Here is a 26,615-nt window from a genome sequence, read left to right on the forward strand (position 1 = left end):
CCGGGCTGTGCCGCCCCGGGGCGGGCCCGTTCCGCTGCCGGCGGACGCGATGGCGAGGATCACGCTGGAGGACTTGGAGCAGCTGGGCGAGGAGCCCGCGGCCGCCGAGGGGGATGGCAGCGACAGCGAGGACGACCAGGAGGGGGAGGGACGGCTGTTCGCCCACTGGGAGGCCGTGGCCAGCACGCACAGAGTGAGCCTGCCCCGAGGTGAGCGCCGAGCCTGCCGGGGCTGCGATGGCACGGGCCGGGACTCTGCGCTGTGGCCAGGGCGAGCCTCGCCTCTCGTGTGCTTTGCCTTGCAGACATGGCAGGCCCGATCGCCCAGATGGCCCGGCACAGGCACGCCCGCGAGCCCGTGCCCTACGTCTCCCTCTCGGAGCACGGGAAGGTGAGGCCCGACTCCACCTGGCTTCTCGCCCGCTGCCCGCCCGCGGTGGGGCTGCCTCGGGTGCTGCCGCCCGTCCGGGCCCTTGGAAGAGCCGCTCCCGGCAGGGAAGGGGCCTCGTGTCGCAGGCACACACCGGCCTCGCCGGGGCTGCTGCGGCGCCGCGGCCGGGATGGCACCTCTGCATCGGTGCAGTGTTCTGCCGCTCCTGCACCTCCGCCTGTGTAGAGTAATGGCAATGCTCAGCTTCCCGGCCTTTAGGTTAAAATTGGACAAGTCGTGCTGCTTTCTCTGGTCTTCTGACTTCCAGCTCCCTCCTTTACCAGCCTATCCTCTTGTTGGGGTGGGCACATCTAAGAAAGTGAACTTTCAGTTCAGAGCCTGCTCCCTGCCGTTCTCCAAACACCTTGTTGCATAGCTCTAAGTCCTGCTGGCTTTGCATTTGTGCTGGTTACGTTGGCTGGTTGAGCTGGAGAATTCAGCTGGCACAAGATAAAGATGCGTCTGTGACCCTGGCTGTCATATGAGAGTATGTGTAGTTATTTGTCTCACCCACCAATCCAAACATGGTATCTTTTGCTTGAAGATCTTCTCTTTGTGCTGGTTATTTTGCACATTTACTTTCATCTCTTGCACATAAGGGTGCTTCTGTGCTTTGAGAAATAACTGCTTGTCAGACTGGTTCTTATGTCTCTGCAGGCTTAGCTGGGCTTTCTACCAAGAAGACGTCTGTCAGTTGTCCTCTATATGAGAAGTGGTTAACCAATTTCTTCTGGGCTGAGATCCAGCACTCCCTGTAAAACATGTCTGAGCATGTGGCTTGTGCAGCTTGGAACTGGGGCTTCACCACGCTCCCTTTTTCCTTGTTCTGTGTCCCAGGGACTTAATTTGGCCTTTTCTCCTCCTGTGTCAGTCCCAGGCAGGAATGGGGCCCCAAGACTTGGTGGGAACTGAAGAGCTTTTGTTGTTGTTGGCATCCCATTTGTGCCTGAGGAGGATTCTTGGAGTGTGAGGCTGAGTGAGAAGAGCCACTGCCTTACATCAGCGCTGAGGGGACTTTGGAGCTGGGGCTCTTAGGGACACATTTGTCAGGCTCAGGCAGATCAGTAGGTGAGCTATCCTGAGCTATGAGCTATTGGTGCTACAAGCCCTCATCCTCTTGGAGGCAAGTGAATTTTTATGCCACCTACAGCATTGTGCCCTGTCAGCACTCAGGCCCCAGCTCAGTCAGGGCTCAGTTCCCCAGCTCACATTGCAGGGATCTGTTGCTACTGCGTCTGCATGAAGCATCTTCCGTATTTCTTGTGGACAAGTGTCATCCAGAGTGGTGGTGCTTAGCGGAAGGACCAGGCTGTGGCACAGCCAGATGCTGTGACTTCACTGGGTTGATTTGTTTATTGCAGGTGCTATGGTAGATGAGAGTTGCAGATAAAGTAGAGGGATTGGTGATTTCATTGCTTGGAAAATGCTCTTGCTCTGCTCTGCTTTGTTTGGTGGGACAATGGCAGGCATGGCCCCAGCTAGGGGCTGAATGCCCACAGTGTTTTGGGGCGCTCTTCTTCTTGGCATCCCACTGATGCACACAAGCAAGCCTGCTGCCTTCCTTCTGCCTTTGGTTTGGCTTTTAGAGTAGACAACTGATTTGGGTGGAGGCACAGGGAGGCTGCACCCTGCTGTTGTCACAGCTTCCTGTCTCCGTCACTGCTGGCACAGCTATGGAAACAAGAAGTTTGGGAAGATGCCTTGAGCTCCGTGGGACAAGGTTGTCTCGTGACCACTCTGATCTGGATGAGGAACAAGCTGAGAGTAGGAAGACAGGCGCTGGCTACAACTTCCCAGTGCCTGTTTAGGTTACCTGTGGTCACAGACATGCCATGAGCTTACCTATGAACATACCCAAATGGAATTTCCCCATTCCCCTTGCCCCTGCTTCTGTGTCAGGTTTGTCCAGAATGTTGGACATTCTGTGTTGGAAATAGAGATGCCACAAAATTCCACAGCTGGCTTCATGTCTCTTCTTCCTCCTGTCACTTCATAGTACGGGAGAAGGATCTGAGGAGTTTTATTCCAGTCTTTGCAATTCTTGTGGGTGCTAGAGCTCTTCTGCCAGATTTTCCTTTCTAATGGGTAGGGAGTTTCTGTTATCCTCTGTGCATGCAGTGTTCCAGGGAAAAGGCACTGCATCTGAGAGCAACATCAGCCTTACTGGAGGCCTTTGGGTGCCTGGAATCAGGAACATCCTTGTGAGTAGGCCGGACCGAAGAGGAACTGAAAGTCCTGTGCCCCTTGCTGAGGATGTGCTGCATTCCTTGTGCATGCTGGGAGTCTCCAGACCCCCTTGCACCCTGTCCCTTGTCTGTGCCTTTCCTTTTGCTGACTTCTGCTGACCTTTGCCCAGTGCTCATAAGTATCCTTGTCTGAGGTGTGATGCCAGTTCCCCTCACCTTCTTTGTCCTGTTCTGCCGACCACTGCCTAGCAGGGGCTCTCTTTTTGGCAGGCTCATGTCTCCCTGCTTCTTGCCTGTCAGTGTTGGTTTTCCACCCAGCTGCTGCAGTGTTGTCAGTGTGCTCGGCTCTGACTTGGCTTGTCTGGCCTGTTTCAGTGCGAAGAAGCGGCCTACGAGGAGCGGCGGTACCCAGCTGGGAAGTGGGCCTGTGTCACCATGGGGGAGCCCATGTATGAGCAGAGCATCTCCATGAGCTTCATGAAGCTCATGCGCTACATCTGCAAAGAGAACTCTGTAGGTGTGTGCAGGCAGGGGCTGGAGGGGCTGGCAGACTGCACACAGGGAAGGGCTTTGCCACTGTCCATCTGGAGTGGGGAGGAGGGCTGCTCTGCTGCTGCTGATGTTGCTAACATACCTGTCTCACTGCCTGCCTACCTCTTTCCAGGTTGCCATCTGGGCATGACAGTCCCAGTGCTCAACGAAATCCACCTGACCAAGGAGGGGACTGAGCTGGAGCGTGAGGTCCTAACTGCCTATTATCTCCCAGGAGCATTCCAGGAAAACCCCCCTGTTCCCATGGACCCTGAAATCCACATCATCGAGAGGGCACCACTCCGGGTTATAACCAGGTGACCCCAGCATCAGAGGTGTTTTCTCAGCTCAGCAGAGATATACAAACTCCCTGCATGGCTGCTGTGGTTCGTTAGGCAGAGGGATGGGAGCTCTGGCTGTGCGAATGTGCAGGCTTTGTTGCTTATGCTGTTCCCTTTGCTGCAGGGTTTTCTATGGGATGACCACTGAGGAGACAATTCTGCGGGAGATCAGTCTCTTCTGGGAGCTCTTGGGCTCCACAGACATGGTGCTGCAGGGAACCTACATCGTGGCTTCTTACGAAAATCCCAGCGTCCCTCAGCGCCGCAATGAGATCTGGTTCATCTGCCGGGCCGAGTGAGTCACCGCAAGGCAGCGTGCGACTGGACCCGGTGTAGATGGCAGTTCTGACCCAAAGGAGACGGAGCACATCCCCACCCACTATTCACCTACACAATGAGAGACTAAGAGACTCTGGGGTGGGTTTCCAGCCTGCCCTGCAAGGGTCCTGTCAGGGGAAATCCTGCCTGCTCTGTGCTTCACCTGTCCCCACAGCTGAGTCTGGAGCTGGCACCGAAGATGACCTCTAGAGCAAGCTCTTGATGGGAAGCACGTGGTGGGGGCTCATTAAGGCAGTAACCGTGTAGGCTTTTGTGATGTGCTAGCCTGCACTGGGCTTCCAGAGCTGTGCCAGGGAGGCCAGTGGTTCCAGTGGTGGACAGCATCACAAGGTGATAGTGTCTAGAAGGCGAATGATTGTGTACAATATGTGGGGCTCAGTGTGGCCTTTGGCCTGCTTCCTGTGAGAATGGCTGACTGTCCTGAACAGAGCCTCTGAAATGCTGCTACAGAGACAGCTGGGTTGAAAGGGGAAAAGGGCTTAAATTCAGGTGCGAATCCTGAATGTTTCCTGCTGGGTGGTTCTCTTTGGACTGTTGGGTGTCTCCCTGGCTCACCATTCCTCAGCCAGGACTAGGGCGCTGGCAGCCTTTGTCCATCTCTTGTGGGTGCTATTTTGCAGACCTGCTGTGAGCTGAGAGGGGTAGGTCCAGAGAGCAGCAGGAGCAGCACCGCTGTGTGTTGTGTTGTGTGTCAGTTAATGATTCACATCCATGAATACCATCATGCCATGCTTTCCTGGGGGAAGCTGGCAGTGCCAACAGTAAATAAACTCAGCTCAAACCACTGCAGCTACAGATCACTGATGGTGGGGATGGAGGGCAGCTGGGTTGGCTTGGGAAGAGCCTTGGTGTCTCCTCCCTGGAGATGCTCCAGGCTGCAAAGCTGTGGCTGTAATTAGCCCAGGTTACAGCTTCTAGGTTCAGCCAGGCATACCATCTCTGCATTACTGCATAGGCTGCTTCTGTTGCTGCTGCAAGAACTGTGGGCACACTCCCCTGCAGGTAAGGTGGTTTGTCTGCTGGATGGGGTCTGCCTCATTTTTCCCTGGTGCAGAAATTGGAACTGTGGCTGTACTCCATATGGGCACCTGATCTTTTGGGGTGAGAATTCAAATGCAACTGCACATCATGCTGGTTGGCTGCAGAAACTGGTGCACTCCTGCAGGGATGTGCGTAACAGGCTTGGTGTGGAGAGACTTTTAACTGCTTCTGACACTGTTCCTAATGAGTATTCTTGTGCTGTATGCCTTGCTGCCTGCCACTGTTGCTCAAACTCCAGCTCTGGCCCTTTGTCCCTGTGCTGCAGCTAGGGGGTAGGAATGGCTGGAAGGCCTGGCCCTCTTTGTCATTTCACTGCCTGGCAGCACAGTTGTTTTCTGCCACTCCTTTCTCCAGTCAGGTGCTGCTTACTGTCCCTTCCAGGCTGGCTTGCCTTCTGGCTGTGGGGAGCCTGGATGCCCAGCCTGTAGGTATGGGGAGAGTGGGGCTGAGCATGATACACCCTTTTCTGCAAGGGAGGTTGAGGCAGAGTCTGGGTAAGCACAGCAAGGACAGACAGTGGTTTCCTGACGACCTTGTGATACAGTTCTTGTTCCTGGAGCACTAAAGACAATAATGGAGCCAGGAGATGCAGTCACAGCCTGCAGCACTGAGGGTGAATGTGGCAAGTGCTCTTCAGAGAGTGGATCAGCAGTGCTTAGCTCACTTTCCCTCCTGGGAAAAGAGAAGCAATTCCCTGAAGCTGGGGTTGGGTGGCTCAGTATCGCTGGGAGAGCAAAGTCTGCCAGTATGTGTGGGACAGAGACCCTTTCTCTTATCAGCTGCTTTGCTTGCCCTGAGCTTGCAGGTGGAAATAAAACTTCCTTTCTAGAGGGTGTTGAATAGGCTACCACTTCCTCTGAGGCTGCTTGGTCCCTATCCAAAACCAGAACAGCTTTTGGTGGCAGGAGGTGGTGGCTTTCCTGTGAGAGGGGACTGGTTTGTGGTTACTGACCAAGTTCCACAGCTGCATGCCCTGTGAGAGCAGCTCTGTGGTCTCCCAGGACGTGGTAACGGTGGGGGCTTCTGATGCAGCACCAGGCTGGCGCTGCCACACAGGGCAGCAAGCACACTCCAATCCTGTACCACAGGTTTTGCTGACTAAAGGCTCCAGCATCCTCTGTGACGGATCCAGCAGTGCTCAGGGCCATGTCTGATGGCGAGTCTTTCACACAGTACTAAAACCAGTATTTTGGAGGCTGAACAAACCGGCTGGAAAGCTGGTGTTCAGAGTGACAACTGCCAAAGCCGGTGGTGCAGGGCTGGAGCAGGTTCCAACCAGAGGCACTGGATCGGGCAGAGAGGCTCCAGTCTGGGCCATGAAGATGGCCAGACCAGCTCTTCGCTGCTGTGTCTCAGCTGGGTCCTGCAGAGGAGCAGCCAGCGTGCTGTGCATTGGGACTGTGTCCAGCCCTCTGCCTATAGCAGGGTGCAAAGCTCCTGGCTCCTCGCTGCCTCGGTACCTTCACAGGGTCTGTCACAGCGGTACAGACCGGAATCTTCTGCCATCAGTTTAACAAACAGCCCGGCTACAAGGAGCCCTGGGCGGGAGGGGAGCCGCGTCGCCTCCTCGCTGCTCGGGGCACTCCGGGGGCGCTGGCAGGAGCCGGGGGGTTCGCAGGAGCTCGGCGGGGCTCTCCCCGCGCCCCGTGCCGGCGGGGCTCTGCGGGGGATGGCGCCAGCGAGCCCCGAGCTCCGAGCACCGCGGCGGAGGCACGGGGGGCCGAGCCGGGCGCTGCCTGGGGTACCCCACTCCTCCCGACCCCGCCCGGTTTCCGGTGACCGCCCCTCCTCCGGAACCCCTCCCGGCGGCGGCGGGCGGGGCGGCGGCGGCATGGCTGGGGTCCGGCGGGCACGCTGACCGGCGCGGGGGATGGCGGCGGTGCGGAGGATGGCGGCGGTGCGGGCACTGCTGGTGCTGGGTGAGTGCGGGCCGGGACAGCCACCGCAGCCTCCCCCGCGCAGGGGACGCGGGTCCCGGCGGCGGAGCTTCGCGCCTCCCCTCGAGTGCGCGGCTGCGCCGCGCTGGGGCCGGCGGGCGGGGGTCCACGGCCGGCCTCGGTCGTGCCGCCGTGTCCGGGGCCGAACCTCCGGCGGTCCGCGCCCCCCCGGCTTCCCGTGAGCCCGGGGCGATGGGGCCCGCTCGTCCCGCCGGACTCGGGCGCGGAGCGGGGGCTGCGTGCGGCCCCATCTGTTCCCCCGGCCGGCCGCGCCCCCGCCCCGCGCAGCCCCGCTGGGCTGCGGGAGCCGCCGGGGCGCCTCGCCCGGCTCTCCTTCCCCGGCGTGCGCCGGCTCGCCCGCTCCGAAGGGGGAGCGTCATGCCGGCATCCACAGGGATGCAAATACGCCAGACATTTGCCGTCTGGGAGACGGCGAACAGGCGGCCCCGGAGCAGCGCGCACCTGGGTGGGCTCCCGGAGACCCCTTGGCTCCGACCTGCGCCGCTCCGGCCCCGTGGGCAGGGCTGACACCGGGAAGGCTGCGCGGAGCAGTGCGTGGTTTTTCCTATGAATTCAGGTCAGATCAGAACCCGGAGGAAAAACAGGGCGCGTGGTGAGTTGCCACCCATGGAGATGGACCTCTCGGCCGCTGAGGGGTTTTGTCCCTTGCTGAGCGCATCTGGAAGAGCCCCTCTGCCCCGCCCCCCGTGCCACCCTCCTGCCCGTCCCGAGCTCCGCGGCCCCTTGGTTTTTCTGGCTGCTGCTTTTCACAGTGTTCAACTCGCCTTCGCTCGCTCTGCTCCGTGGTGTTTCTCCCCACTGGCCTCCTAGCACCGTTCTCCTTGTCTGAGGAACCCGAGGTCTTAGCTGTGCTTGAGTGAAGCTGTCTTCCAGCCCGGCTTTGAAGGGTCCCACGGCTGCCCCATGCCACATCACCTTGTTTCTTCACTTAGGAGCCCTGGCAGTAGCTGTTTGTGGTCCCTTCTGTCTCAACATGCACAGTTGTAGAGTTTGCATAGCAGTTTCTGCTATAAAATCAAAAGCAATATTAGCTTAGCACCTGGGTGGAATATTGCCTCTGAGAGAAAGATGCCTACAGCACTGCTGCCGTCCATATCTGGAGCCGTGGCTGAGCCCTGCTGCCAGGAGGCAAGTATTGTCCAATTTACAGCTGATAAGCACGAAAAGCAGCACTTACTTAGCTGATTAGCACCGTGATTGCCATCCGCCTTGGCAGCCTTCTGGGAAGGCTGTTTCTGGCGGGGGAGTGCGTGCTTAACCTGGGCTCTGTTTTGAAGTCGAGTGCCAGGAGGCCACCACTGGCAGCTGGGATGTGCAAACCTGCCTGTGAGGACTGTGTGCTGCCTTTCCTGCCACTCTGCAGTTGCTGGAATTTCTGTACTGCTTCAATCACGTATGCTCCCCCTTGTTTCTCTTGCTGAGCAGGATCACATCCTACAGCACTGGGGGCAACATGCAGCTGTCCAGCTCACAGACACTGCAAAAAATCTCAGGCACCATCAATGTAGCCAAAAAGTGCAGTTTGATGTCTAGCTTTTGCAGGCTGGTGGTAAGAGACTGCAGGGCATTGTCTCTCTGCCTGTGGATGGTGTTTGGAAAGAGCACTGGAGAAAGATCTGGAAGGTGTGGAGTATCCATGGCTGACGAGGTCTTTGCCATGTATGTGTTCCAGAAGTGTTTGATGCCTGGACTGCTCCTTCTTCCTCCACTTCATTGTTCAGTGAAGCTGTGATCTTTCTGGCAGTGGCACTGCAGCATGCCAGATGTGTGCTGACTTCTGCTGGAACATGTGGTTGAAATGCTAGCAGAGGAAATATTTGCTGAGTCAACTTTCCTTTAAAGGAAAAAAAAAGAAAAAAAACAAACCCAAAACCAAAAGGTCTATTTTGTTCTGGAATTGCCTTCATGTCCTGTGTTGAGCTGTGTGTTTCTGTATGGAAGTGCTTTTCTCATGCTTCCTAGCAAGCCTGATCTTAAAGAAGAAAATTTATGAAAACAGGAATGATCTGATCCCCCTTGGGACTTGGCTGTGTTCAGACAGTGCTCTGGGCAGGCTGGAACCTCCAAGTGGCAGGAACTTCAAAGGCATGGCAACTCCATGGTCATGGCCATAGGCACTTCTTTGTCTGCACAATGGGCTCCAGAGCCATTGGGAACTGGCACTGGTCAGGGGGCTGTCATGTTTAAAGATTCCTTAAAGATGTGTTCTGAGCTCTTAATTGACCTGGGATGAGACCATCTTCTAAAGGCAGATGGGCAGATGTTTAAATGCAGCAAGCACCTGTGTTTAGTTGCTGTGCTAGGTGATGCATGTTCTTGCTGACTGGGAGCGTGATTCCTCCCAGTCTGCTGAATCCCTCTTGTTCAAGGGAGGTGAGGGGATGGCAGCTCACATCTGCTAATAGCTCAGATGGTAGGTCTCACCTTGTTTGGCCCAAGGCTGGTTTATGCTGCATCCAAGCAGATAGGCAGGGAAGGCAGGTTGCACTTCCTCTAAAGGCCATGGAGCCCAAAGGGAATGGAGGGAAGAAGGTAGGAAAAGTTAGGAAGAGAATAGCCTCACCTTGAGGCAATGGACAAGAACATAAGGGCTAGTTTGGCTGTGATAAGGCCTTCAAAAAGATCTGAAGGCTGTGGGGTCTGGTTACAGGTATTTACTAGAGGATCTTTACACTAATATTTTTCTTGTGTTCATTTCAATTCATCTGCTATTTAAGTTGCAGAGATCAAAGCTATATTCCAGCAAGCACACGTGGACTAAAGTAAATAGCAGGACCTAGTACACCTCTTCCCAGTGAATAAACACTCTTTCCTCTCTGAACATTTTCAAGCATACCTCTCAGGCCTGGAATGCAAAATATTTCACATTAACAGTGGGTGTTTCCACTGCTTTCGATATTTGGGAACTTGGAACAAATGCTTATTTAGAAGTGGACAGACCTGGGTACAAATGTGCTCTTTGTGAAGGCAGTTGCCGCTGTGGTGTTTGGAGGGAAATTCCCCTGAGATTGGAGGACATGCAATTGTTTGTCCAGACCCCAAGGAACAGTTCTCATTCTCCTAACATACAGTGTCGGTCTCAGGGGTTGGGACAGGCAGCTCTTTGGAGGGCAGTGACACTAGCATGATGCTTGGCAGACACACAGGAATATTCTTCTTGATGAGGTTTAAGGTGCACAGGGTGTTAGCTTTGCGTTTGGTGGGGTTTGAAAAGGCTGTGAACCAGCACAGTGGATTTTGCTGTGTAAGGGAAAGAGGCAGCCCTACCTTTGGCATGGCAGTACCTGCTGCAGAAAGCTGATAATGTCTGAGGTGGGAGAAGGGCAACTGTAGTGTCTTCTTCCTTTATAAAAATCAACTGTGTCTGTGCGAAGAGGAGGAAGAGAGATGGAGAAATGATAATTTGACAGTTGGTAACATGTTGTTTCCTGGGCTCAGTGTGTTTCAACATGGCAGAGGTGCCAAAGTGGGTGGCCTGATTCCATGTCTTGCTCCTTGCCTGGAAGATATTGGGAGCTCTGGCATCCCAGAGCTACTTAAAAATACTTTTGAGTCTGTTGGAAGAGCAGATGTTGTATTGCACAGAGGGGTTAAAAGGCTGTGCTGTGCCTGTGGCATACCTTGTGTGCTGCCTTGCCTGAAAAAAAGCAATCACACTGCTGGACACTGAAGGATTTGTTCTCTGGGGGAGACTTGATGAGGAAGGGGTGGGAATGCTGCAAGTTTTCAGGCTTTTCATGTGGCTGCTGCTAGAGCGGTGGCCATTCCCTGGCCTTTGTCATGGTTTGGAGGCTCTGCACATGGTTCATGTTTCTCCTGATGTCCATATGAGCTTTCAGCAGTTCAGAAATGTTGGGCTCTGGTTTTTAGGGAGGCTGTTCAGAGGGAGTTGCTAGTAAGGTGAGGGGTGCGGGGTCTTCTAGAAACTTTTTTGCTTGCTTCCTAATGCTGACGCTGCTGTACCACAGCATATGGAAGCAAGAACACAGATTTTTGATTCTGGAGGATGTGTGTTCAGAGTCCTGCATTTCCACCTCCTTCATCCTACCAGACCCTGTCAGGATCTGCTGTGATGTGTTGATGAGCTGTCAGCCTTCTCCTTTTTCTTGCCTATCACAGTGACTGCTTTCCTGCACTGCTGTTGGGTGTTACAGGAAGGAACAGTGTCAGGTCACCTCTGAAGTCACACAGGACCAGCAAATCCACCTTTGCATTGCAATGGGAACTGCTGACTTTGCCATTTGGTTTGGAGTGGACAGCTGGTGTGTCTAAAAAAGGACCAGACTGAAGGAAGGATCATCTTTGTGGAGAAGACCATCTCCTGTTTCAGTCTTCCTGTGCCTTCTGAATATATCACTATGCAAGCAGGAAGGAAAAGAGGCTTGCAAGGCATGTGGATGTAGGTTGGTTGGGAGCTAGACCAGAATCTTGCTTTTCAGGAGGCACACAGGTGTCTGTAGTCTCAGGGAGGGAGGAACACGAAGAGCAGTTGTTCAGGGTCTATTCTGGAAGAGGGTGAAGAAGAGTGAAGTCTGATTGTAGTGAAGCTTCTGTAGGCTCTTGAGGTTGGAGGCACATTCAGTGTTTTAAGCAACTGCAGCTCTCCAGGTTCAGCCTCTGGATCCAGGTGCTGCTTAAATAGAGGCTGAATAGGTTTGTCCAGCATTTCCTATTGTCTCTGCCTTATTTGGCACAGGACAACACAGTGAGGATGAACCCATGCCACCCAGTCAAGGCAAGGACTCAATTTCTGGTCATTCCTTTGTTCCAGGGAAATAGTTGGCAGTAAGCACTGTTCTGTGTTTACCTGTGTCTCCTTTTAATCTGTGCAGCTCTTGATGAGTAGCTGTGGAAGACCTTCAAGCCAAAACACTAGTGGTCTTTGTTTCAAAGCATCAATTTGTGTTGGCAGCCAGGTCTGCAGTGCATGTGCTTTTCATTGACTGCTGCTTCGGCTCAGTTTCTCACTCTTGCCAGCTCTTTTTTAAAACTTAATACAGAAATGTTTTTCCTGAGCTTAAAAGGCTGACCTGTACAGTACTTCTAGTCTTAACTTAAGCCTTGTCTTTCTCAGGGAAGCAGTCTCTGTCTGGTCACAGAATAGAGTGCTTACCTCTGCTTTGAGAGATGACTAATACACATTGTCTGATCAGCAAAGAGAGTGGCAAGGGGGTGCACTTCAGAGTGGTTTGCAAGTTTCTGAAAGCCTGATCTGTGTGCCTGGGATGAGCAGTTTCGGTGTGCCTGCTCAGCTCTGACTTTTCCCAAGCTTGCTTGTCTTAGCAGTTTGGGAAAGTTAATGGGTGGGCGCTATTTTGATACTCTTTACAGACTGTTACTGCCTGGGGCTGCTCCTTTTATTTGATCAGCTTTCAAGAATCCATCCTCTATTCTCTGATTTTGACCTTCTGAAATTGTTCTGCAAGGGCCTCTTTTGAGAATGCATGCTAATTCTTAAAAATTGTAAGTGCCATCCAGGCAAGGCCCGTTGTAATTAAGATATTTCTGCTGGTAGTGAACAGATGAATGCTGATGTGTTCAGGTGCCTCCGAGAGCAGACTGAAAACTGTCCGTGTCCAACTGCGCAATTTGGGATGAACAATGAGGAGCACTTGTGAACTCCTGTCTCCCTGCACAGGGGGTGTGCACAGGTTGTGTGCCAGGAGAAGAAGCATGGCTGGTTTTAGGTGATGATTCCTCCTGTGAGATGGTGCTTGCCGGCGGGATACCAGTGGTGTGTCTCCTCCTCGTCAAATTGTCTGACTTGAATGGAGCAAGCAGGGATTTTGACACTTGTGAACTGGAGCATGCACAGGGCCCCTGGGCGTGCACAAATTGAATCCACCACTGTCAGGTGGTCTGCACCTCTGGGAGGTTGGGATGGCTTGGATTGATGGTCGTATTGTGCGGGTTGATGAATGAAGAAAACTGATACGAGCAGATTCCTGTCTGGAAAGGTGGTGTGACACATTTGATTTCAGGGCATGAACCTTCTTTCTCTGGAAAACAAGGTGGTGTGTGCTGGGAGAAAGCAATGACGTAGGGCTGTCATTGCTGGGATATGTGTGCTGGGACCCGGTGCAGAAGGGGGCTGGGGTTTAAGTGAGTGAGGATGACAAGGCTCTTTGTATTTCAGCCCCTGGTTGACCTGTGTTCACTTCCTAGGTGACTTCTGTCCTGTAAGACAGCAGTGTCCATGAGCATTGTGCTTAGACCTTGGTGCTAATGCCCAAGATGTTTGTAGCTCTAAGATATAAGGCTTTGTAACTTCTCCTCTCCTGTGATGCTGTTGTGAAATGAAATTTGCCCCAGCAGCAGGATTTTACATTTTGATGCAGCTCAGGCCACTCTGAAGAGCAATCAAGACTCCTTCTGTCAATTTGGGCAGACCAGCAGGTTGGCTCTGTCCTCTGTCACTAGGGAAGAAAGCCAGATGAGTCTGTCCCCAGAGCCATGGCAAGTGGAGGCCAAGTCCCACTCTGGCTGCAGAGGGGAGGCTGTTGTGCCTCTGGGCAGCTCTGGGGGGCTGTCCTTTCTGAGAGTGATCCTGGCACAAGATAGGCGCAGTATTGCTTAAGACCTGCTATAAATGCTCTCCTCCTTGCAGTTGCTCATTGGCTTCTTTGGGAGCACAAAGGAAGCCTTTGATTCAAACCATACAGTGGCTGTCCAAATGGTTAAGGGCAGGACAAGCTGCTGCTTGCAAGTGCCTTTATTGCTCCATTGCAGCGTGCCTTGGTGTGTGCCCTGGATCTGCTGGGGCAGCCTGGCACTCCTGTGGCACAGAGCTGCTCCATGCTGCTGGGTCTGTTGAGGTCACTGGCAGTGCCTGGATTGCTGGGAAGCATTAATTGGAGAAAAGATTATGGATTTTGTCTTTCCTAGCAAAGACGAGACCAGATAGAGTAAAGCCAGGCAGTCTTGCAGGATGCCACAAAAGGCAGTGCATCCAGTTCTCCTTAACTATTCATGGGAGCATAGGTGGGTTTGTGCTGCTGAGGTCAAGCTATGCAGTTGCCTTTGCAGAGGGACCAACATCAAAAATCTCTTTCAGCAGTCGCAAGAATTGTACAAATTGTCTTGGACAAAAAAAACCCCAAAGCTTCTCATGAGTTACTTGATGTTCTTTCTTTCTGTCCATCCATATGGCCTGCTGTAAACACCATGAGCCTGGCACACATCTGAGCACCTGGCAGGAGCTATGAGACTGGCCAGTTCCTGGGTTGAGACTCCTTCTGTAGCAGCGAGGTCTTGTTCTGTGATCATTCTTTCCTCCAGCTAGGGTCAAGCAGTTCTTTGTCCACCATATTCCAAGCAAAAGCTGAGCAACAAAGGCAACACATCTGATTTTTTTTTTTCCTCTTCTGAGTTAATTCCTGCTGGCTCTCCCTGCATGTTGTGTGTGTGCTTGTGCTTGCAGCTTCCCGATATGTAAGAGCTATTTGTTGGGCCCTCGCCAGCACTGACCCTCCTGCCTCTGTCCTGTCTCTCTTGCTGCCTTTTTCTGGCTCAATTGCAACTGTTTCTTTTCCAGTTGTGCCTCCTATCTCCACCTCTTCCTGATTCTTCTTCTGTATCCAGACCTGCCATGGCATGCCACACGCCCCCTTCTCAGACTTTGCTGTTGCTTGGTTTCTCTCCAGTGCCTGCCTCTGGGCACTGCTGTTTTCCCAGGTGTGGCTGTGGCTTCTTCCTGCCATCTTGAGATTGCCTTTGTCTCCGTAAGCCTAGCCTCCAGTTCACAGCAGGTGATGAGAAATCAGAGCAGAGCTGGGGCAGGGCTGCTGAGATGTTCAGGTGGTCCTTGGAAATCATGAGACTTTCTGGATGCGGATTCTTCCACTCAGCTGAAGAAAAGTCTCAAAGCCATGTGGCCTGAAGCAAAAAACATTAATCTGAGTGGTTAACATTTTGGCAAGGAAATAACAAAAGACTGTCATCCTGGGCATCCTTCACCATCATGTTTTGTTTCTGTGGCCTTGCTGGGATTTTGGCCTGCCTCTCACTGGCTGGAGATGCATTCCTGCAGACATAGGCCTGCCATGGGTTTGATGGAGCAATCCATTATACCTGGGTTGCTGAGTGGCCACACTGAGCAGCCAGGGAGCTGCAGGTATCTCAGCACAGCTCTGTGCTCTCCAGGACCTGGTTGTGTGCTTCCTTGGCATTTGGTTGCTTAGGGTGTCCAGGTACTCTTTGTACTGGTGGCTTTGTGACTGTCCAGTAAGAACTGTTTGTTCTCCAGATGTATTGGAAATCAGCTTTTCTGCTGCAATGGGGAAAAGTACTTACTTTTCAAGGAGATCTGGTTAGTATGAATTTCTGCCTCAGTGAGACTGTTATAGCCAAGCTTTTCTTTAATTTGACATGGGGGCTTTGCATTAGATTTATCTGTAGCAAACATCCTGCCTAGGTATTGATTAGTAAAATATTCCAGAAAGTGCCCTGCTGCATAGTCTTCCCACTCAGGGACTTTTTTCCATTTTTAGCTGCGATAATGTAGCAATGTCTCATAGGGAAGCTACCTCTTAATTAATATTGCATGAGCAGAAGAAATATTAGCTTCTCCATCTGCTTTCCTATTTTTGTGGCTTTTAATATAGATTCGTAAATGGCTTTAATGAAAATAAACAAGGAACTGTTCTTTTCTGTGCCCTCTGCTTTCAGAGGTGATACTGCAGGTCCAGCCTCCCTGGTGATGTTTTCCCAGGAGGTAAGTCATGGACAACAGCGCTTCCCTGCACGATCATAAATTATGATTGTGAAATGGGGCTGATCTTCAGCTTTCTAGCAATGGAAAGAGGAGGATCTAGGATAAATCTGCAGACCTGTAGGACATAGCTGGAGGCAGCTATGGGGAGTTGTGGATGGTGCTTTATAGCCAGAAAGAAGCCAGTGCCACACAGATGGAAAATGGATGTGCAGTGCACAGCAGGGAGTGTTTATGAGCAAGTGTTCCTGAAACACTCGTGAGGGTTGGCACAGAAATCCCATGAATCCAGCAGGAAGCCCAGTCCATCCTCCTAAAGTTTCAGAGGCAGCCAGAGGTCAGAACCCAACCTTGCAGAGCCCATATAAATAAAAGAGGCACCAATGCAGGTAATGGAGTGAGGCCTATTTCAGGTGTCTCCTCAGTGCCTTTTCACAACAATTTTTTAATTTGCAGCACTGTGGTGGCTGCTAGAAAAAGTGATTGCCTCTCCTGGGAGCTTCTTTCCTTCCTGTAGGAGGGGAACAAGCAGGTTTTTACCTTTGGTGAACCAAATGGTGAAGCAGGATGCTCCAGAGATTCACCTTGAGCAAGACCCACAATGCAGCTGTGCTCTGTGGGGAGCCCAGCAGTAGGATTACCCTGATGTAGTGTTGTATGGTGGCATTCTTGGGAAGGCAGAGTGGCTGGGTGCATGCTTGTGGGTGGGCTATACAGAGGCAGCAGCAGGAAGGAGTACACAACTGAATCCCTGCAGCAGTTGCCAGAGCATGGGTGTCATTTTCAAGACCATGGCACTGGATGAACCATTTCTCCCGTGAGCTGTAAGCTGTCTGGAAAGCTTGGCCAGCTGGATCTTCATGGCAAATCCATCTGAGTCTTTACAGGCATATAACTAAGGGAAACTTAGCTGTAAATATACTGACATGACCTGGAGAGAGATTTAAAATATTTATCCTAGAGCAGAGCTTGGGATATAAATAAGCTCCCTGTCTGTTTCCCTGCACGCAAGGCTCAGAAGTGCAGCTGTCCCTTTGTCCCCAGCTCGCAGAGTCTTGTTTGGGACCAGCAAGTTGCTTATGGGTGGGCTTGAAGTCCATACAGATGGTGTAAACGTGGAGCTGTCAGCAAAATGGAGAGGGTATTTACAGTAGTATAGATGGGAATTTTCGACTGCAACTTCTGTCCCTTCGTTGCTCCTACAGCTGCTGGCTCTGCTCTGTAGCTCTCGGGGTGTTTGTGGAGTTTGCTGGTGAGCCATGTCTTGGGGTGTGCTGGGTAATGCTGTAACCCTCTCACTTGGGCCCCTGAGCAAGCAAGATTTGCAAGATGTCCAGACAAGCATACCCAAAGGGAAGCACAGATTTGGGTGGTACTGGAGATGTTTTCTTCCTTCCAGTGGGTTTGGTGTCAGCACACAGAGAAACAGCTCACTCAGGTACTTTGAGTGGCAAATAAGCTTCGTTCCCCAGCAAAGTCCTGGGAGGGCAAGGAGGGCTTGCTGGCAGGAGTGCTCCGTGGCCAGTGCAGCCTTGGTGACCTCGCTGTGTGGAGAGGAGCTGGCTCTGAGCAGCAGCTCTGTCTCCAGTGGTGTGTTTGCTTGCAGGCCTCATGCATGCTGCTCCTCTTTGCTCGGCTTCCCTTGCCCTGGCCTCTTTCTACCCCCACCCCCACGTCCTTTTGTCTTTACAGCCTGAGCTTCCATTCTCTGGAGCAGCTGGCTGGGGCTCCTGTTTGCTGCAGGGAAGTGCCAGACAGTTTTATGGAGCTTCTTCTGGCTTTTCCCGTCATCTGGAACAGTGTTTCAGCTGGAACGGGAATAACACAGAGCCCTGGCCAGGCGCTCCATCCACACACACACACACACACACGCACAGTGCTCTTATGGGGGAATCCCTCTTGGCTGGACTTGGGATGGCAGGAACAACTTCAGCCTTTGGCCCTCAGCCTGAGTGCAAGGATGTGGAGATAGATTGGCAAGAGCTGGTGTGACACCTGGAGATGCTGGCCCTGGCTGCCGTGGGATGAGCTCTGAACCACACAGACCCTCACTGCCACTGGGCCTTGCCCCCAGCCCCGGGGCAAGGCGTGATGAGGCAGCCCTGTCACAGCTCTTCCTGGCTGGCAGGACCATGTTCAGCACTGCCTGGGCTCTCCTCTGCCAACAGCAGTTTTGCTTAGTAAAGATATCTTCATTCTCACATGGCCCATGCTTAAATTGTGGGGGAAGCATGATCTTTCAAGGCCACTGCACAGGAAGCATGTGGCTCATCCTGGTTCCACTTGGCATCTTTCTACTGTGTTTCCTTTAGGGGGAGAAAAGTGCAGTGCCTCTGCTGTGCTGGCCAGAGAGCTTAGCCTTCAGATCCCTGTGCCTCCTGCCAGCAGCAAACATCAGGTGTTTATGAGGAAAGCAGGGAATTGCTCAAGGGCTCAGAGCAAGCCTGGCAGAGTTGGTTGGCAAGACCGGTGGGTGCAGCAAGTCTGTCAGTGGTGCTGAGTCGCCTTTGAAACATTTGTGTTTCTCATTGGGGCTTGGCAGTGTGGCTGGCAATGTCTGCTCGGGAGCCCTTGGCTGATGCCCCATTGAAGATGGTTTCATTGAGCCAGCAGGATTCCCAGCTCCTGTGCTGGGCTTGAAGCCTCCTGTCTCACTTGTTCCTCTGTCTCTCTTTATCTGCTATGAAGATGTTGACCTGGGAGTCCCATGGCCACCACTCTCTGTGATGCCCAGCAAGCAGGCATGGGCCCACTTACTCAGCCAAAGCTTCCTTTTCCACTTTCCCCAAGTTCCAGGGGCCAAGTGGTGCTGCCAGCACCAGCTGTGCCCTGAGTGTTTGTGCAGGAGAAGTGGTGATCTGGCTGCTGTCTCTGCCCTTTCCCAGCTCCACTGCAGTGCTGCACTCATGGCTTGGGCTGGTTCTCTGTGCTGGCTGCTCAGGGTATCTGGACTTAGGGGCCTGGGACCACACAGTGACCTGAAAGAATGGCATTCCTTCCCTGGTGCAGTGTCCTGTGGAGATGCCTGTGCCCCCTCTTGCAGCAGGTGCCAGGAGCACAGGTGCAGCAGAGCATGGCTCAGAGTGGTGTCAATGTGCTCCCAGGGCAGACAGGCAACTCCTGCAGCTCCAAGTCCAGTTGTTCTGGTTCAGCAGCCCCAGCAGTTTCAGGGAGCCAAGGAGCTTGGCTACCACGGGGAGTTCTCTCTCTTGCTCCAGTTTTTTTCTGTTTGAGCGAGGTGCTGAAATGTTGGGAGAAACTGTGGCACAGAGCTCAGATCTCAGTTCAGCCCAGACATGTTCTCCGTAAGGACAACTAGCAAATCCCACAGCCTTGGGGACAAACTGTGCAACATGCTGTCTGTCCCACAAGATCAGGTCAGCCTGCAGTGGAGTGTTGGTTTACAGCAGCTGTGCTTGACTTGGGAATGAGTAGGAACCTCCCGAAATACTCCCATTGCTCTGTGGCTGCAGAGTAGCACCCGTTTGCTGTTCTTGTTCATTGCCAGAGTAGCACCTAGTTCTTCCCTTACTCCCCACCTATCTGTCCCTGCTTTCAGAGGGTATCATGACATTCTGCTGCTTTGGATTGGCTGCTGCTTGGCTTTGGGCACACAGGAAGGCAGTCTCTGTTCACTGCTGGTGTAAAAGTGAAGCAGGGAGCTCCTATGGCAGAGTTAGTAAACTGAGCTTGGAATGGTCTTGGTCCTGGAAGCAAGCCTGTGGGATGTGTGGCTGGGGAGAGAACTGGGGTTCAGAGGGTCTGGACTGGGGAAGTAGGAAGGGCAGCATGAGGAACAAAGGCAGGGAAGCCCCAAACTAGTTTGAACTGGACAAGTGAGTGAGGTCAGTGCCAGGCTAGCCTCGCTATCCTGACACGTGCTGACAGCTGTCAAGGGTCTGCAGCTGGTTTCCTGGGCTCAGTGTCCTTGTGCTGAGCCTTTTTTCAGTTCTAATGGCCTTTTCTCCTGCAACACATCTGTGAGCAGTACCTGCCTGCCTTGGAATGGGGCTGTGTGCAGCAGAGCCTGCCCTGCTGTGTGTGGCAGTGAACTCTTCCCAGGTCCCAGCTGTACCCCAGCACATCACTGGCAGTGCTGCCTTAGCATTTGCTCCAGCAATTGATTCAGTATTCAAACACCAGTGGCTTTGTTCTGGTTTCTTCTGATAACTGCTCAGAAACTGGGCTTGGCTGTTCCCATATTGGGATCCTGGGCCTGGAAGGGTAGGGATACCCTACAGCTTGCAGCCTCTCTGAACACTTTTTGGGAAGCTAATGGGAGTTGTGCTAAGTGGTTGCTGCTTTATCCTTTTTTTGTTTGTTTTTTGTTTTGGTTTTTGGGGGTGTTTTTTTGGGTTTTTTTTTTGTTTGGTTGGGGTTTGTTTTGGTTTTGGTGTGGTTTTTTTCCAATTCTAAAGCTATGTTTGAAGGGCAGAATTAGTTTCTTAATGTTTGCTTAGTTGTGCTCCACACAGAAAGCAATAGAGAGAGGTGCTGTGGGCCACCTGGAGTGAGCTCAGTGGTGGTGTGAAGGCATTATGTCTCTTGCAAATCTGGAGGGACTGCCACAAAGGCAGAGGTTCAGTGGCCATCTGAGCAGACCCACACTCTCACAGCAGAGCTGGTGGATCCAGGTGTGTGATACAATTGTAGGGGCAAATAGATGATATTTTCCCAAGTTCCCAGTCATCCAGATCCACCACAGTATGAGCTGCAGCTCCTAAGTACTGGTCCAGTTTCTCCTACCTCATGAAGCCAAAGCCAGTCTAGCAGAGCATTTCTTGGAAGTGCTGCTTTGTGCCCATGATTGCTTTCCTGGGTGCAGAGTGAGTTTTTGATTTTACTTTAACTGGAGTGGGAAAAGATGTTGTTTTAAAAACCTTATGTGATGAGTGCCCAAAGACTTTCCAGATGTTGTGCTGCTTGCTGTGTTCAGAGCTCCTTGCCTGAATCAAACCATTTCCATCTGGCCTGGTGGTTTATTGCAAGTCTACCCATCTGAGAGGCTTTCTCAACTGGAACCTCTGGCATGGAGGAACACACTGGCTGGAAATAATTTGGAGATGCAAATATCTCTGGGTGTTTGGCTTGGCTGCTGTTGCTGCAGTGTCTGCTAAGCAGTGGAAGAGGCTGTGTGTGGAGCAGGCATGCTCCCAGCAGCTGCTTTTCGTGGCTGTAGGGGCCAGCCCAGGAGGCAGGGGGGGGGTTGCTTGCATTTACTGAGCATTCATGATTTTCCTTGCTTGCTTCTATGGTTTCAGCTGGTGCAAGTGAGCCTGCTGGCTCTGTGCTTGTGACCAGGAGGGGAGGAAAAGCTGACCCATGTGTCGTTCCCTGTTCTGGCATGCCAAAAATCTGCTTTTATACGAGCATGTTCATAATAAGCTGTGCCAGGAAACACATGGCTTGCTGGAGACATGAATGGGAGGTCTGTATGGGGCCCTCTGCTCTCTGAGAGCCTCGCAGGGACAAAGAGCAGATGCTGGTGTGCTTTGCTTGCTCTCTGGCAGTCAGTGTCCTGTGGGCTGCAGAGGATGGGGAGCAGAAGATGGGATCAAAGTACGAAGTGCTTGGCTGTTCCAGTGGTGGCAGAGAGGACAGGACAGGAGGCCAGGTGAGTGGTTTTACTGCCTGCTGCTCTTTGTGGCTCTCCAGGTCTGGAGAGGGCTGGCTTGCTGCTCTGGAGATGTGGCTGTTTGCAGTGAAGGCTGGGTTGGAAGGAGCCCAGGCACTGCAGGCAAGCAAAGTGCTGCTAATAGCTTAGGATGACAGTTGTGGATGGGAATGAGGGGAGAGCAGGAGAGATATGTCAAGCCCATTGTGTCCTAGGTTCCATGTGGGCAGAGGGGCTGTTCAAGCAGTGCTGGCTGCAGCAGGAAGAAAAGGCTGTCAGGGGAGAGTTGCAGTCCTGAGCATTAGCAGCACTTATAGTGTCTTGAGTGTTTCTCCCTTGTAGGAAGTGCTGCCAAGCCTGCATGGGCTGAGCTGCTGCTGAGCACTGCACACACAGCACATGAGGAGTTAAACCTGCCTGCAGGCAGTGGAGCCTTGTTCTGACAGAGGGCTTGTCGAGTCCTCTGGACCAGCAAGCTCAGGATGCTCTAACTCAGTGATTTCATTGCCCAGCCTTTGGAAGCATGCCAGGGCTTGAACACAGAGTTTGCTGCTCTTTGATCCAAGAGTGACTAAAAGCAAAGCCTAAGTGCTGGAGCCATTCCCGAGGACCTGGCAACTGAAGGAATTGCTGCCTGTAGACAATGACGTTAAAGTTGCTCCTAAAGACAAGACCTGTTTGATATTGCTTTCTGGGAGTGTGATACTGAAACCTGTGAGAGGCCAGGACCGCAAGCCCTAACACCATCTCTGTTTTGCTTTTTGTGGCCTTGGGATGGAGCACAGGTCATGGTCTTTTCTGAAAATGTGCCTATGGTTGCCTTTGACACCACACTTCTGCTGTGGCCCAGTGTCTTTCTCAGAGAATAGGTGATAAATTAGTCCTGTGTTTGGGACATGGGACCTGAGTGTGAGCTTCTTAGTCTCTTCTGCTCTTTCTCCTTTGGGGACTGTCTTTCTTGTGGCCCCTAGCTCTGCCCCTGGGCTTGCAGGGAGCCAAGTCGGCCTCCAAGCTGTGGTTCTGGTTTTGCTTGGGGTTAGCAGCAGCTAAACGTGCTGCTGAGGGGTGCAGTGGCAGCTCTGCCTGTGTCTGCCTTGCCTCGTTACAGGTTTACAGAGCTGGGAGCGAGTGCAGCACCGTGATAAGAGTGAGCGCATTAGCTTATCCAAATCCTCCTTTCCTTAGTGGTTTCTCATCAAAGAGCAATAGCCTGTATTGCTGCTGGACAAATTGCAGAGGCTTTGTTTCTTCAGTGGTCTGAGCAGTGGCAGAAGCATAAAGGTCACAGTGTGGATATGGTGGGGTGGTCGTGTATTGAGAATGGATTCTGAGAGGGCTAAAAGCTGTCACTGCCACCTTGCTTTGCTGAGGTCTGTTAGTTAGCTGACACATCCAGAGTTGGCAGCTGAGTTAAAAAGTGGTGAAAAGGTCTCTTAGTCCTGGTCTTTCAGTCTGAATCTGAAGTGCTGCAGCCTGAGGTTAGATTTAGGCTACTCCTGCTGTTTACCTCAAGTTAGTGGTGGGGACTAGGGCATCTCTGACCAGGTCAGCTTGCTCTCTCCCAGCTGTATCCCTGGACTCCTTTCTGCGGTTGCTGCAAGGGGCCCACGGCCTTCCCTTAGTGAACTGCTGTGCTCCTGTGGGGCTGCAAAGGGCCCAGCAGGTTTGGGGAGCCATGGGGATCAGGCTTCCCAGCTGTGTGCTGCAGCAGTGCCTTCCCAGAGAACACGGCATCTTTGCTAACCATGAATGAAGATGGACAGGGAGCCAATGTTTAGCAGTGTGTTGCACTCTCTCTCCTTCAGTGCTGAGCTGGTGGTGTAAATACATTCTGCTCCTTCCTCAGGTCTGAGACTTGCACCCTTGTTGTGCAGCCGCAGGAAGAGCTGGCTCCATGGTGGAGCTGGGACAGCTGTGAGCTCCTTGCTCTGGCATGGGAGCATGTGAGGTCCACTCTGCTTTCAGAGGCCAAACAGATGCTGGCTAGTCATGTCCTCTGCCAGAACAGGTGGCTGGGCCAGTTTTTGCAGCTGGCTGCTTCCATCACATCCTGGTACTTATGGGTCTTAGTTTTGTTTCCTCTAAGCCAGATTTTTCCCCTCCATTGCTGGGGTTGGTCCAAGGCCTCCTGCTGGCAGGGAAGAGGAGGAAGAGGATGGTTCCCTTTTGGGGAGAAAGGATGGATGCAGTTTGGGTGCTGTGGGCTTTGCTATCCTGGGCACTGGAGACAAATTGCAGCTCCTCTAAACTGCTGTTCCAGGTGCAGAGCATTAAAGAAATTGGCTTGCACATCTGGCTGAGCTGACCCAGGGTGAATTTTGCTGAAGTGCTCCTGGAAGCAAGTCTGCAGAATAATGCTCCTGGGACCTGGCTGGAGAGTGGGGCTGGGCTACAAGCTGCAGAAACATCACAGTGCTGGGCTTGCTTTCCAAACCAGGAAACCTTATACTTGCACAAAGCCCTCTCCTGAATCCCATTCCCATGCTTTTAGTTCCTGGTTTGGTTGGAAGCAGCTTTGGGATTACTCATATCCTGTGGTGTCTCAGAGATTGGTAAACTCTTGTGTACGATGTGAAATGGATCCTCTCCTTCTCCCTTTCTGTCCTTTGTCCCGAGCTCTGTTATTTTGGAGGAGCTGGTGCCCAGGAGCGGCGTGCTGGGCATGCCTGGATTGGGCAATTTGGGGTGGATGAAAGCATGGATCTCCCACAGGGCTGGGGATGTGGAGCACTGCATTGTGCTTCCAGCTGCCTTGCCTGTTGCTTCCCCAGTGGGGCTGTAGGTGAGAGAGGTGACTGTGGACTCGGAATCTGAGGCTGTGCAGCAGCTGAAGGCTTTGTGGTTGAGGCTGCATTCCCATGCGATGTCGTTAGGGAAGGAGACCATGATTTTCAGATTGCTTCAAGATGTAGGCAGCCTGGCCTGTCAAGCAGGGCAGAAGATGTGCTGCCAGCTTGCAGGGTTGCTCTGCAGCACCCAGATGGTGTTGGGCTGCTGGAGTGTCCCCAGGTGATTCTATGTGGCACTGAGGCATTAAAGCAGTGAATTCTAGCTAGCAGTTCTAGCTCTGGAGAGTGGTCCCAAAGACATTCCCAGTCTGTGCTGAGTCTGCTGCCACATCACTGCATTAAAGCTGTGGCAGCCTTCAAGGAGCTTTCCTACCATGGGGCTGGGTGTCCTTTACCAGAGCTGTGGAGAGTTCTTTGCTTCCTGGCAATCCCACAGGATTGAAAACTTATTCTGCAGAGCTTCAGACAGCAGTGACTGACTTCATAGGGCTGCTCAGAAGACTGTCCTGGATATGGCTTTGTTGATTTTATTTGTCACCCTGAAATGCTCTGCACGTGCTCATGCTGGGGTCTGGCAGTGGCTGAGTCTTGGGGGCATCCCAAGACAAAAAAATGAATTGACATACACTTGTTAGAAATGAGGACTGGTATGCAGATATATTAGTGTCACTGTTTTTCCTGGGAAGCTGCTGTTTGCTTCCCTAAAAAAATGAAATTAGTTTTGAGCAGGGGGTACCGCTGCCTGAAGGATGCTGTATTCCTGCACTCAGATGTTTGCCAGAAGGATGATCTCAGAGCCAGGATGGGATTTGAGCCTGCTCTTCTCTCCTCTTTGTGTATCCTACTAGTCCATGGCCCCTCCCTGCAGATGATTTGCTTTGTGGTGTGTGGGAATGATACCCTGTGGACCTATAGGTACCAATTCAACCTCCCTACACAATTCACTTAACCTTTATCTATTACCTCAACAGGAGGGCTTTGCATTTTAGTTAAGTACCCTTTGGGTAGCACACCACTGGATGTTTTCAAGTGTGCTGCATTTCAAACATCTTTATCTAATCTGGCTGAAGCTTTCCTGAAAAGCTTTCTGTAGCCACAGTTGAGACAGTTTTAGGCCAGAAACATGTGTGGGGGTTCTTTTTCTTCTAGCCAGGGGTGGCTTGTGTCACATGCATATGCAGAGGCCGGATGTTTGCCAGCACATACATTGGAGACTGCTCCATGCTGGCATTGGCTTTGCAGGACCATGGCTGGCCCAGCTGTGTTGCTGGGGGAAAGCTCTGCAGTGGCTCTGTCTTGCTAAGGCTGATGTGGCATTGCTGGATAGTTTTTTGAGGTGACTCTCACTAAGGGAATCATTTTGCTTTGTTCAGCAGCTCCTAGCAATGTGTCCCAGCCCAGATGAGCTCATGAAACCACAGAAGAAGCTATTGGGAAGGTGTCCAGTGTGAGCTGGGGTTCCCTTTGCTCTCTCCTCTGGGGTAGCCTCCAGTGGCTGAGCCACACATGGCCATGGCTCTGCCACACAGGAGAGCTGGGAGGTCCTGCAGCGGCTGAGTGGAGCAGACTATTCAGCACAGGTGGAGATTGTTGGCTTTGTACAGGTTTTACCCAAACTCTGACATAATGGCATCCCACACAGTAGCCCTCTCCTTAGACAGCTTCCTTAGCCTCTGTCCCAAAAGCCCAGGAGGTGGAGGGGGGTGCATAGACCCTGCTGACTGCAGCCTTTTCCTGGGCCAGGGTTGTGCAGCTGTTCCAGGCAAGTGCAGCAGTTCCCATTTCCGAACGCTGGGCCCTGGTGCTCTGGATTGAAGTACTGTGAAAAACTGTGTCCAGCTCTGGGCTTCCAATGTTTTCTACCCCAAAACTGTCTGGACCATATCTAGCTGTGCTTTGTCTTTTCTTGTAGCCCAAATGTGCTACATGGTTGGGACAATGGTTTCCAGCATGTGTAGCCAGTTCATTGATGGCACCTTGGATGCTATTGTCAAAACAAAACAGGTTGGTGACTCTTGCTGCACTTTGTACATTTATCCCAGTTTGCCTTGACATCTGTGTTCATGAGGTGTTCATCACAGGGATCTTGCTTGAGCTAAAATCGTTGTGTTCATTTCCCCAGCATGGAAAACAACAACATAAATAATTCCTCCTGTTTCACCAGGGAGCTGGATCCCAGTGTTTCCTGGCACCTGGTAAAATCCCTGCTTCCCATGTGGGACTTGTGCCAAGCCACCATCATGTCCTCTGTTCACAGAGCCATGTCCTCCCACCTGGACATGGGGCATGCTGAAGCAGCAGGATGCATGTGATGAGGCAGCTAAAGCTCTCAGGTGATCAGTGCTGAGAAAAGTGCAATTGTGCTGTCAGTGGTGGGGTGAAAGGAGCTCTGTTGCTCTTTGATGTTGCATTGGTAATTCTGATGATGTAATGTTAGAAGTGCATGTAATTTAAAATATGACATCTTAATACCCTAATGGTCTGCACCTTCAGAGATAGGTGTCTCATCACAAATGAGCCCAGTAGGCTGACACTCCAAGCCCTAGCATGCCCAGTAGGCTGACACTCCAAGAACATGAGCTCTGTGTACCCTGCCACTTTGCACATGATTTTTTCCATACTGGTATGGTTTGATGGACATATGCCTGGTGTCCTGAGGCCTCTCTGGGGAAAATGA

At 52.4% G+C, this 26,615-nt stretch overlaps 2 protein-coding genes across 5 annotated transcripts in view; both read left to right on the forward strand.

Moving 5' to 3' along the window:
• The first annotated feature begins 9 nt into the window (after positions 1-9).
• Positions 10-4,610, forward strand: LOC110473962 (heme-binding protein 1). Its single transcript, XM_021536990.3, has 5 exons — positions 10-209; positions 305-390; positions 2,991-3,132; positions 3,280-3,463; positions 3,612-4,610. Exons 1-5 carry the CDS (start codon positions 50-52, stop codon positions 3,784-3,786), a joined length of 747 nt encoding a protein of 248 aa, XP_021392665.1. The 5' UTR covers positions 10-49; the 3' UTR covers positions 3,787-4,610.
• Positions 4,611-6,684: 2,074 nt separating this feature from the next.
• Positions 6,685-26,615, forward strand: part of PTK7 (protein tyrosine kinase 7 (inactive)) — a 34,629-nt gene continuing 14,698 nt past the window's right edge. For 2 of the 4 annotated variants that reach the window (XM_085575837.1, XM_077781919.2), the window contains exon 1: positions 6,685-6,786. In XM_085575837.1, coding sequence (XP_085431963.1) covers positions 6,738-6,786 — 49 coding nt within the window. In that variant the 5' untranslated portion in view covers positions 6,685-6,737. Of the gene's footprint in view, positions 6,787-7,028; positions 21,150-26,615 lie in introns of those variants that run through there. The other 2 variants (XM_085575835.1, XM_085575836.1) reach the window with 1 other exon arrangement.

This window comes from Lonchura striata, chromosome 3, assembly GCF_050655825.1.
Source record: "Lonchura striata isolate lonStrDom1 chromosome 3, ASM5065582v1, whole genome shotgun sequence".
Taxonomy (NCBI): domain Eukaryota; kingdom Metazoa; phylum Chordata; class Aves; order Passeriformes; family Estrildidae; genus Lonchura; species Lonchura striata.

Excerpts from the sequence above, each read along its gene's own strand:
- LOC110473962 (XM_021536990.3), top strand. The coding sequence starts at position 50 with ATGGCGAGGATCACGCTGGAGGACTTGGAGCAGCTGGGCGAGGAGCCC. Across the intron at positions 210-304 it reads CAGAGTGAGCCTGCCCCGAG|ACATGGCAGGCCCGATCGCC; the intron begins GTGAGCGCCGAG and ends TTTGCCTTGCAG. Across the intron at positions 3,464-3,611 it reads CCACTCCGGGTTATAACCAG|GGTTTTCTATGGGATGACCA; the intron begins GTGACCCCAGCA and ends CCTTTGCTGCAG.